Source organism: Pezoporus occidentalis, unplaced genomic scaffold (genome assembly GCF_034315485.1).
Source record: "Pezoporus occidentalis ecotype Australia unplaced genomic scaffold, CSIRO_AGI_Poc_V1 ctg5, whole genome shotgun sequence".
Taxonomy (NCBI): Eukaryota; Metazoa; Chordata; class Aves; order Psittaciformes; family Psittacidae; genus Pezoporus; species Pezoporus occidentalis.
In genome coordinates this window covers 4,736,361-4,748,926 of record NW_026915835.1, presented here as the reverse complement: position 1 = coordinate 4,748,926, position 12,566 = coordinate 4,736,361, and the positions used below count along the sequence as shown (strand labels likewise).

The following is a 12,566-nucleotide window of genomic DNA, read 5'->3' as shown; positions in this document are numbered from 1 at the left end:
CCTTCTAAGACTGTCACATTTTAATCTGTTCTAAAACAGTTATGTTTTCTCTTTTACATATATTTTCTCTTCTCTTATTGTTGCTCAGTTTCATTAGTTGCCTGTTTCTTCTAATTTTCCTTACATTTTCACTCTTTCAGCTTTTATATAAGGTGTATACAAGAAGACATCTACGCTTTTCTGAGTGTTAACTTACAGTCGATTCTAATCCTTATTGCCTTCCCCTTATTTAGTGTTATTTTTTTTTTTCCTGTGCCCTCTGGAAGGTCACTGCAAAATCTGCAGAGGGCGCATATGTATGTAATAGTCCTTTTGAGAAAGGAATTATTGGGGAGTTTGTATGCACTCTTTGTCTTCTGTCAGCTTCTTTATTTTTTACACAAGAGAAAATACAATATGTTAACTTCTATGTTCTTTAAAGTAATCACCCTTACTCTGCCATGTTTCAGGAATAATTCTTTCACTATGCTTCTCAACTGTTGAATGTGATACTGTAACTTAAATACTCATAGAGAATAACCTGTATACCTTTCTGAGTCTGAAGTAAACATTTAAGCTTGTATCAAACACATAGAGAAATACAGTGTAGATGAAATTAAGTTTGAAGTACAATTTGTTGAGAAACGTATACAGAAGGAAAGGTATTAAAGGTTCTCTCTACAGGTGGGTGCATTTACTTTTTAGGTATGATTTTACAAGTATCTGTTCTAGCTCTCCTTATATTTTCTGTATTTTTAATACATACAGCAACAAAGAAAGGAAATATGAGAACAATATGAGTTGTTACGGGCACTTTGCAGAGCAGGATCAAATTTCAAAATATCTTGGAGAAATAATTTAACATCTAGAATATGATAATTTTGAAGACTACCATGAAGTACTACATACGGGAAATTTAACTGATATATGTAGATATTGAAAGTAAGGGGTGAATGGCAGAATTCCAGAAAATGTGCTTTATGTCTTGGCTAGCTCTATAGTGTTCTAGCATTAAATGCATTTGATAATCTAGGATGTCATAGTTGCTTAGATTTGCACTCTTAAAGGTTATTTAGCTTTACAGAAGGTTACACTGTTCTGTTAGAGAGAAAAAAATGTCTCTTTTAGTGGACCCTGTATGTACTACAAAGTTGGTAATTATCTACTACTTAGTTGGTACTGATAAGGTTTTAAGTGAAGTCTTAATTACTGAAGAAAACAAAGATTGACTGGTAAGAATCCAAATGATAGTAACATGTACCACTTCTAAAATGAGAAAAAACATTTGGGTGTTTTTAATTTAGAAAAGCAAGGAGAAGGATGTGAAGAGGACATAACAGTGTCCTTTTGCTATTAACTGATGATAAAGAAGGCGTTTGAACACTTGTTTTCTATGTGGCTAAGGTAGGAGATGAAATAATTAATTGGCTTTACTAATAGCAGAAGGAGTTTGCTTAAAAGATAAGAAAGCTTTTTGACTGTAAGTGTAGTTAAGAATTGGTAGTGAAGAAGACTTTGGAAAGCTTTTGAAATCCAGGTATGCTAATAATTCTCAAAATCTCCTTGAGGCCTAAGTAAGAGCTAAAATAAGCGATATTTTGAATCAAGTATTTAGTTGACTATTTGGAAAGTGTGTATGTGTTTCTTAAAATCAGGAAATAATTCAGGTGGGAAAGGATGTCAGTAAGCATCTAATCCAACCTTCTAGTCAAGGGAAATGCTGATCACTACCAATAGTCTGTAGATGAAGTAGATACAAAGCAATAAGGACCAAAAAAGGTAAATTACTCACTATTATCAACATGCTTATTATGGTGTCATTTTAGCGTTGTATCATCTGATTAGACATGGTGATACTGCTTTACTCCTTTCAGGACTTAATTAATTTATGCATAAACATATAGTAGTATGTTTCATTTATGTAAGGAATGTGTAACTAAAAAAATGAAGTTCCAATGACAAAGATTTCATACATATTTTATTTGGCATCACATCATACTGGTTTGTAAATACCACACCATGGCACTTAAAAACTTTTCTAGGGGAAAAGAACACAACTTTAATGGTTGTTGAATGAATTCATTAATGTCCATACCAAGGGCAGGGGCGTTGGACTGGATGAGCTTTAAAGGTCCCTTCCAAGCGAAACCATTTTATGATTAGAAAAGAAATATGAATTATGATACGTTTTTCTGGGAAGCAAAAAAACTATGGCCACCTTAGATTTTGTCTGTAAAATCTGAGATCTCTGCCATTAGATGTCCCAGGAGGAATGTAACCTACATTGAACTACTTGTTCTTTTGAAGGCTGAAAGATTTTCAGAGAGGGAATCTCTTTGCATTTACTATCCTACATGTATCGGGTACTAGTCACCATTTCCTAATTTACCTCATCCAATTGTGGCCTCATTTAGGAAGTCCGTGAGTGCCAAGTCTTCACTGGTTATGAAATTACACAGACAGATCACTTTGTCTGGAAACATGGAGGTAAAACTATGTATGTTTAATTTGGGGATTTTCTTAACTGTGTGTAATGTCTGGGTTAATGCTTGATCTCCTCTGTTCTGAGAATAATAAAGTGGCTCAACTATTACAAATATTACTATTAAAACAGGAAAAATCCCTCCCAAACCAGTATTCCTTCAAGGCCCAAAACTAGAAAGCTGCAAATTGCAGACCACTTGGTTGTCTGCACAGCAATTTTTAGTAGGGGTTCCGAGAACTAAACAAATTTGAAGTGGCTTCTATCCTTTGAAGGTGTTGATTTCTATAATATTTGAAGAATGTAACATTTATCTGTTCTTCAGTGGTGCCAAACTATGCATAGGGATCTATATGGACTATCCACTTTGCAGAAAAGTGGGTATCTTCCACTTCTGTATCTTGCCTTCTCCCTGCATCACGTAGAATTGACCTGTAAAGGTTCTGCAACACCTGTGCATATTCTCAGATGAGAGATATGATGTACATATGCTAATACTCAATTGTTTATTAAATAGTGATATATTAGTTATATGCATGTTTATAACAGTGGTTGGTTTTTAAAACTAACTTTTGTTAACTACATGTATTTTAGGCAGTGTCACTTTATAGAAATTGTGTGATGTTTCAACTATTGAGACATTTCTCACTGAGATTCTCTGTACAGCAGAAGTAACTTATAACACTGCATACAATAATGACTTTTTTTTTGTTTTGATATGTATGTGTTGTGTGTTTTATTTATTTTGAAAATTACACCTCACATTATTAATCCATTCGTCAGAAGGAAAATATATACATTCTGTATTAAGATAGCATCATTTTGATCTTTGACAGTAATCACTGACTTTTTACAGTGAAATATGAAGTATCAGCCATATGTGATCACCGCCATTCAAAATTCTTTATTTTAATTTTCATACAGTATAGAAAAAACAAGCAATATAATTTGGTTTTTAAATCAGATCAATAAAATGCCTTTTAAGTGGTCTCTGAGGATATTGCACAGGTAGTGTGTGTATATTTAGGTTGGGATTGATCTTGCTCTCAGTTCCTGTTCAGAAGTAATCCCCATATAGCTCTGTGTCTGGTTTTGAACCTCCTGGGAAAGGTAGGTCATTTTTCCTCTCTGCCTTGTTTCTTTAGTTACTCTTATACTGGCTGAGCATTGCTTATCGCTTGTATTTTTCATAGTAACCAAACTAAAGAACAGTCTTGAAGTTGAAACAAAGTACCACGAGTTTTCTACTTTAGCACACTGTAACAACTAGCACTTAAGACTTCTCCCCCAATATTCAGATACACAAGTCTGTGTGCAACCGTGGCAGCCGTTCAGTGTGTGTGCATACTTTATATGTGCCTATGTACGTGTATACTTTCAAATTGTTTTATGTAGAAAGTTTTTAGTGAAGAAAAACTTTCCTATGAGATGCCATTTTCTAATTCTAAAAATCTCTCTGATTATTTTAAAGACTAGCTCAAATTGGAGACTACAACAGAAACATATAACCTAATGTTTGCCAGTTGTCAGTGTTTTTACATGAACAACTGCAAATTTTAAAATAGCTGGGCTTAAAATAATCTTGTATGTGTAAAGGATGCTGAAATAAAAGTTTGTGCTTAAGAATTTTAAGTTAAAGCTTTTAAACAGTGAAGCCTGTGAACTGTTGCTTGCCCTATTGAGGCAAAGGAATATTAGGCTTGCCCTATTGAGAACAAAAGGAAGAAATTGTGCAGGTTGAGCTTGTAGCTTCAACTGCATAAATACTGTTATCTTAGAGTTAGCTTCACACATAAGGAAATCACGTCACAAAGTGCATATGTGCAACATGTATTATTAGCTTTTGTTGATTTAGCTCTGATTTTTGTTTTTATTTTTCTACACTTTCATGAGTCTATTCACAGTTTTGCAATTATTCCTATATTGCTTAAATAACTACATTTTAAAAAGAGAAATGTGTACTGGTTTTGAGTACAGAACTCAAATATTGTTTAGAATTTAAAAAATATTTAATGTAATCTTTCTGGGTATTTTTAGCAAAGGGGTGAATGAAACACCCTGTCCCTTAGGGTTTTCTTTGAAAGAGCTGTACCAGTTCAACAGTTTGTTCTTGCCTTTCTTGGGTTCACAATTAGAAATATATATTCATTATCAAAATAGTCAGAAGTAATCTTATTCTTAGTGTTCTAACATTTCCCTTTTTCTCTCTAGCTGAAGGACACAAAGTCGGCAGATCAAAAAACAACATTGCTCCATTTTCTAGTAGAAGTCTGTGAAGAAAGCTATCAGGATGTCCTGAATTTTGTTGAGGATTTTCAGCATTTAGATAAAGCTAGTAAAGGTTTGTATAACAAACTAAAAGTTTTGATTCTGACAGCATTACAGCGTGTTTTGTGTGATGTGATGCATATTTTATGAGCTGATGCTTATGTTTTACTAAGATTATTTAAAAAAAATAGATATTAAAAGTCTATATCATAGATCAGCAATTTGAGCTGCTGCAAGTGGTCTTGGAAGTTATTTATTATTTGGTCTTCTGTTATTTACTACAGGATTTTCCATTGCATTTCTTTTAACATATTTTCCTGAATCATTGTCCAAAATGTATTTCTTTTAGAAGTTCTTTTCTATTACCAGATCTTAAACTATTTCCAAATTTCAATCTTCTATATGATAAGTGTAGTATGATTACTCAGCGTCTTTTAATTCAGAAATGCAGAAAAGCCGTCATACCATCACTTCATTTTTTTTAATTATTATTTTAGTTTTATTTTCTGAATATGAATCAGAAAGTTTGGTCTTTCTTGTATGTATGTTTTTCATGCAACAGTAGCACTGGAAGTCTGAAAAAATAAATTCCTCTTTTTGCTGCTTCATCATGCATCATATAATATGGTAAATCTCAGTATACACAGGAGCATTTTTTTGCAGTTAATATCTTAATTAAGAGTGCCTTCTCCATATTTTATCGCAGCTTAAGTAATTTAAACTGACTAAGCACTGAGTTAGAAATTGATGCCATCTTAGCACTGTCCTACTCTTGCAGTAAAAGAAAATTGGATGGCCTGTCTCAGTTAATAATTTTTTATTTTATGTCAGTTTGGAGAATGTCACTGTTTATCTGTATTGCTTTATACAGTGTCACTTTTATGCCTCAGTCAGTCTTCCTGCCACAAACTACAGCTTTGCAAAACCTGCTTCTGACAGAGAACTTGAGACAGTGGTCACTCACATTGAATTCGCTATCTGATGTCATGAGTTTTAAAGTTTCAAATTTGGTGCATAACCACTTAGAAGGTCAAGTATTTTTAAATAGCTGTCAAATTCTTCAAGCTGTTTATCTCAGTGTTTGTACTGGTAGTAGAAGGAGTTTCTGTTGTACGTAAAATTAGTATTTTATACATTATTTTCAGTGTCACCTGGCCATTGAAGATGATTAGTAGTATTAGTGTATTGTTGGGTGTATTGTGGTTGAATTTTTTATATCAGCCAGAAACCTCAAGATGTTCCTTATTATAAAAGCCCTTATTTTCAGTGTAGACAATCCATTTTGCATGAAGCTGCTGAGATGTAAACCACTGACCATTTGAAGAGTACCCAATAAAATTATCAGTTAGTCCAGGTTTTCTGTTCCTTTTTACATATATGCTATTGACCAGATGAATTTTTGATCTCACTCAGTACATTGTGGAATAGAAATCAACAACCATGTTTTCAAGGTTTCAATGACCATGTTTTCAAGGTTATGTATCAAATTTAGTTCAGTGTACTGTGAGATGCATTTTACATTTCAGTTTTACTGTATGAAAAATGCAGAGGCGTAGGATGTCCTCAACAGATTACCATGTCAGTGTGTGTGTTTATACTTGTTTTCCTGCCTGCAAAATTCCATTTTATTTTGAAAGATCCCTCCTGCACTGGAATTTCGGAAAAATTAGCAGATTCCAAAGACTACAGCTCATGTGGGATTATTTTAAAAAACTTTGTAGTAATTTTGAATAAGTTTGTTTTTACAAGGCAAGTTGATTTAATATGTATCAGCTTTTGCAGAGTAAAATTTTAATGAAGTGGCTATTATTGCTTGAGCTTACTGAAAGTTCAATTCAAAAACATTGTGAAGCTGTGGTTGTGATCAACCATATTCAACAGAATGGACTTACTTGGTCTGATGTAACTAATGAATATGCTCAGAAGGACTAATAAGTTGACCAAGAATGGTTTGCAGTGAGGTTTCCACTGTGAACTGGGAAACACAGGAGGTGTGACAAGGCATCATTATGAATGCTACAGAGAGAGATAGAAAGAAAGACATCAAAAATCTTTTATCTTGATGGTCATGGAGGCAAATATGCTTATTCCAGAAGATATACTGATTGTGTTTCAGCAGGATTTGGGTACTGAGGGCCTAGAGCATTCTCCTTTTTTCTACCTTTTTTTCAAAGGGTAGGGCCTTGTAGAGGTGATGGAATTCCATTCCCATCATGGTTTCACTGAACTTTGGGCTCTGAAGTAATTTTTAAAAGTAATTCACAAGAATAAACCAGTTAAGTTCAATAAGAATATTTTTTTCTCCTGTACCTTTGTTGAAAGCTATTTTTTTTTTCAGTTGAGCTGTTTTTTATTTCCTGTCTGCATATTCATTTCTTCAGATGTGATAATTCTGCATTTTGTATGTGGCATAAAAGTATTTTTTGCTGTTTCCTTTTAAATTATAGGAATAATTAATGTGGCAGAAAGATACGTAAATGCGATTTGAACAGTATGAACAGACAACTTTACGTTGAACACACTGTATAGAAATGGGACTATACTATGCATTTATTGGATTTGATTTGATCATTAACAAGTGATTGTTGAGTCTTTCACAAGTTTCTTAAAAAGATTCGTTTTTGGAATTCTTCCTTGACAGGACTGTCCTTGTATCAGCCAGCCCATTTTTGTGTCTTTTTAATTTTTTGCTTATTCTGAAGTATTTGCTTATTCTTTAAAAATTCTTTTTCTAGTTATTTTTGATTCAAAACGGTGAACATTAGAACACTATAATGTTTAGCAACTCATTTTCTTTTTATCCTTTTTTAGAAGAAATATTTCTGTTCCTTTCATCTCATTAAGTATTGTCCAGTAGTTGTCATACAGTAAGCTGTTAACATAGTTTGGAAGACTTTAAGAGCAGTGACAAGGTCTGTTAATTGTGAACATATATTTTTTAGTATTTTGTAAGTGATAAAACATTCAGAATATGAAAATAATGATTGCAGTAGAAAAAAAAAAAATCCTAATTTTAAAAAATATGACTTGGAGAGGGAAGCAGCAAGAGACGTGTGACCTATGCAATTGTAGTTTACTTCAGAGTATTTAATTTACCCCCTTTCTATTATGTGCTGAAGTTTTAGTTTTTACTTTTGTAATACTAACAGTAGGCTTAACTCACTGTTACAGTACATGAATTAAAGATACCTTTTTGCTTTGAAGTATAATACATCCTGTTTTTTAAGTACATTTAGATCAGCAGGAGGAACTTTCATTGCAGCTAATGAGCTTACTGATATGACAGTTCCTGAAGATTCGTATAATTAAAGCTGTCTCTTCTTTTAAACATAATGACTTTCCTGCTTTTTTATTAGCATTCTAGAGAAGAAATATTTTGGTAATTTAATACACTTTACTAATTTCTTATTTTATGGTACTGTAAAGAATTATATTGTGTTGAATACAGGCTGCTGTTTTATTGATTGACTCTAATTTGCACAGACCTTACAGGTATCAGTGTATAAAGTCTTTCGTATTTTAATAACAGTACAAAACTACAGCTTTTCCTTCCTCTAAAAGTCCTTAGCTCATTGTCACTTTACGAGTAACTTATTATTTTTCTCATTTTTGAATTTTTTTTTAACCCAGAAGCCAAACTGTGAATCTGAAGCTTAATCTATATTCATTAAAAAACAGAACACCCTCACTAATATTTAAAACCATTAAGACAGCAGAGAGAACAGTATTAATATGTATGCTATAAGAAATCTGTATGTCATAAGGAAAGGAGTATTTTCCTATTGCAGAATTTCTGAAAGTCTATGGCAAATTTTGTAAAGGAACTTACTCGTCTGGGGAGCAGTTGTACCTATTGTGATTTCTAGATTTACTGTAATATTCAGTAAAGATTTACTTTCACTAGGAGTAGAAAGTCCTAGTGAAATAAGGTGATAAGACAAAAGTAAAAGCTGTTGTTAGAAGTGAGTTTGAATATCGCAGGAAGAAGACTAAAGTGCTGGTGGGGTAATAAAGAAGAAAAAAATTCTATTAATTACATTGCCACAATTACAAATTGATTTAGAAATGCAAGCAATCTGCCTAACAATCAAAAGAGTAAAGCTACAGAATTCCCTCCTTGAGCCATATTATCCTTGTGGAAAAAAATACAATTATATGTTCCCGCATGACATCCTTGTCTCTAAATTGGAGAGAGATCAATTTGATAGATGGACCACTCGGTGGATAAAGAACTGGCTGGATGGCCACACGCAAGGAGTTGTGGTCAATGGCTCAATGTCCATCTGCAGACCAGTAATGAGTGGTGTCCCTCAGGGATCGGTGTTGGGACCGGTCTTGTTCAACATCTTCGTTGCTGACATGGACAGTGGGATTGAGTGCGCCCTCAGCAAGTTTGCCGATGACACCAAGCTGTGTGGTTCGGTTGATAGGCTGGAGGGAAGGAATGCCATCCAGAGGGACCTGGACACGCTTGTGAGGTGGGCTGATGCCAGCCTCATGAAGTTTAACCATGCCAAGTGCAAGGTCCTACGCCTGGGTCGGAGCAATCCCAGGCACAGCTACAGGTTGGGCAGAGAAGAGATTCAGAGCAGCCCTGCAGAGAAGGACTTGGGGGTGTTGGTCGATGAGAAAATGAACATGAGCCGGCTGCAGTGTGTGCTCGCAGCCCAGAAAGCCAACCGTATCCTGGGCTGCATCAAAAGGAGCGTGACCAGCAGGTCTAAGGAGGTGATCCTGCCCCTCTACTCTGCTCTTGTGAGACCTCACCTGGAGTATTGTGTGCAGTTGTGGTGTCCTCAACATCAAAAGGACATGGAACTGTTGTTACAAGTCCAGATGAGGGCCACGAGGATGATCAGGGGACTGGAACTTGAGCACCTCCCGTATGAAGACAGGCTGAGAAAGTTGGGTCTGTTCAGCCTGGAGAAGAGAAGGCTGCGTGGAGACCTCGTAGCAGCCTTCCAGTATCTGAAGGGGGCCTACAAGGATGCTGGGGAGGGACTCTTCATTAGGGACTGTAGTGACAGGACAAGGGGTAATGGGTTCAAACTTAAGCAGCAGAAGTTTAGATTGAATGTAAGGAAGAAATTCTTTACTGTGAGGTTGATGAGGCACTGGAATGGGTTGCCCAAGGAAGTTGTGAATGCTCCATCCCTGGCAGTGTTCAAGGCCAGGCTGGACAGAGCCTTGGGTTTAGTGTGAGGTGTCCCTGCCCATGGCAGGGGGGTTGGAGCTAGATGATCTGAAGGTCCTTTCCAGCCCTAACTATTCTATGATTCTATGTTTAAGATGGGAATAGGTTGCTTTTAACAATAATCATATAAATTTGGTGCTCAGAGTAGCAAATACCAAATTATGTGTCTCAAGATATAAAAAATAATAGGAATTAAAGCTTTGGTCTGATTTGGCCATCAAACAAGACTCATATTAACTATGAAGTGATGGTGTTAGCCTTAAAATGAATACTGATGTAACAAAGTAGTGATGGACAAAGAAGGGCAGGGGGTTGGAACTAAATGATCGTCCAAACCATTCTGTGATTCTATACCAGGGGCATTAAATATTTGCAAAGGGAAATGCACCTTTAAATATTACTGCAATTTTGTGTTTGTTGATGTTTTTGCACCCCTTTCTATACCTGTAATCGATAAAATTTTTGCTCTATTGGAACACAAGTCCTACGTCAGCGCACTATAGACTTGACATAATCTTGTCCGAACTATTTTTTAAGAAAGTGAACTTGCTAAAAATAAATAATTAAACACAGCTTCTTTTGAATTTTATCTTTTTTTCTTTGGTCTGAGTGCATTTCATTATATAAAAAATTTTGGGTTTAAAAGCTGAAGGATGCAATATTGTTATGTATTTATTGCAAATAATCTTATTTCTTTTAATATTTGGCTTTAAGTTGTGCCCAGTACTGTTATCTGGCAAGTAATTTTAACATACGATCACGCAATGAACTACTAAAACATAAGTGAAATATTCTTTTAGGGCATGGAAATATATGCATCTCTTACAAGCATGAATTAGCAAATCAAATACGAAGCAATAGGGTTTTTACACATTTTAACCAAAACAGTGCTTCAATTTCTAATATGATATTGATGTATGTTAGTACTCCATGCAAGTATGGGCTATACTATCCCATACTGTTAAGTATCATGGCCAATCTCTGGTGCAGTCCTTGAGCCCCTTTGCCGATCCCCCTCCTCCCCGCCCTCTCCCCCTCCAAGTTATTTAAACATGTAGACAGTTTGATCTGTAGACAGCTCAGGAGTCACATAAAGCTGTTCAATACTTTTAAATTCATGTTTATTAAACTGGGTATAAATATCTGGATGTTATTGAAAGATTTCATTGCTGTATAACATTGTAAGTGATAGTGAAATTAAGACAAATAATATCAGTACTCTGTGGTTAAAAAATGTAGAGATCTGCAGAAAGATAAAATAAAAATATCAAATGGGTTATGCAGAAATCATAGAATCATAGAATGATTAGGGTTGGAAAGGACCTTAAGATCATCTAGTTCCAACCCCCCTGCCATGGGCAGGGACAACTCACACTAAACCATATCACCCAAGGCCTCGTCCAACCTGGCCTTGAACACTGCCAGGGATGGAGCATTCACAACCTCCCTGGGCAACCCATTCCAGTGCCTCACCACCCTAACAGGAAAGAATTTCCTTCTTATATCCAATCATCATGTGCAGGAGCCTTAATATGGTGGAAAGGGCATTGGAACAGAAAAGCTGAATACATTGTGCATGTGTATAGAACCTTGGAGGTGAAAAAGCTTAATTTTAATGAGTAGGGAAGTGTTGCAAGTGCATATATACGTATATTTAGGCTTGTTTATCTTGCTACCTGTATATCTGTCTCAGGGAATTAGAGATTGCAGTGGTGGGATTGTTTAGAAGACTGATAAATCTGGCTGTCTTTAAAATTTTATTTATGCTTTACTAGACTGATATTCATTAACATTTCATGCTAATGGCTCATTCTTAATCATTATTAATCACTATCACAGCGTATTCAAAGCAGTTATTTATTAATAATCGTATCCTAAATTAGCTGTGAATGTACAATATTCTGCAGTTGTCGCAGGATGTCACGGTCTGGGTCCCCAAGGGTTGTAGTGATGAGGCTTAAGAGCCTTTCAGTGGGGGAAGCCAGAACTGATTCTGGGTCATTTTTCTCTTCCCTCCTCCAAATTTGACTGCTTTGTTTAAAAGATTATTCTGTCATAGTCCACCATTGCACTATATCACTGTGTACTGTGCAACACTGAGGGTTATTACTTCCCTGTGCTGAGGCAAGTGCCATATCCTATTGCTTGACCATTTCTTCCCTGTTGCTTTAGCAGCTGCTTCTTTCTTCCAATAGCAATCCAGTAATGAATAACTAGGAGCCAGAATAGCAAAAGGAAAGCAAAATATCTGTAGGCAAGAGGAAGATTTTCTTGATATGAAGATTGCAACCATCCAAGAGAATTATCTTACATGGGCATCATGTAGAGTTTCTGAAATATCAGCTGAAATATCTGTTCCAAAAAGTAGCAGAAGGTTTACAGCAATATAAATGAGACAGCACATAAGTAGTATTGTTTTGCTTTGGAGTATTATTTCTTGGATTTAAGATAAAACAGGTATAGTCTCTAAACTAGATGAAATATTGCTTCAATTTTGAGCAAGAGTAATGATCTGGATATGGGGGAGAGGGAAGCAAAATGTCTCCATATGAATTTGCTGGAAGTACTGTATTCCCATATTGTAAATACCAGTTTCCATTTCTGCATTCTGAAATAACTGAGATATGGAACTAAAAGTTTCAG

At 35.3% G+C, this 12,566-nt stretch overlaps 1 protein-coding gene across 1 annotated transcript in view; it reads left to right on the top strand.

Moving 5' to 3' along the window:
* The window catches only part of DIAPH3 (diaphanous related formin 3), a 225,921-nt gene that overhangs the window by 113,965 nt on the left and 99,390 nt on the right, over positions 1 to 12,566 (top strand). The window contains exon 22 of the mRNA XM_062636862.1: positions 4,673 to 4,802. Within this exon, the coding sequence (XP_062492846.1) occupies positions 4,673 to 4,802 (130 nt within the window). The remainder of the gene's footprint in view (positions 1 to 4,672; positions 4,803 to 12,566) is intronic.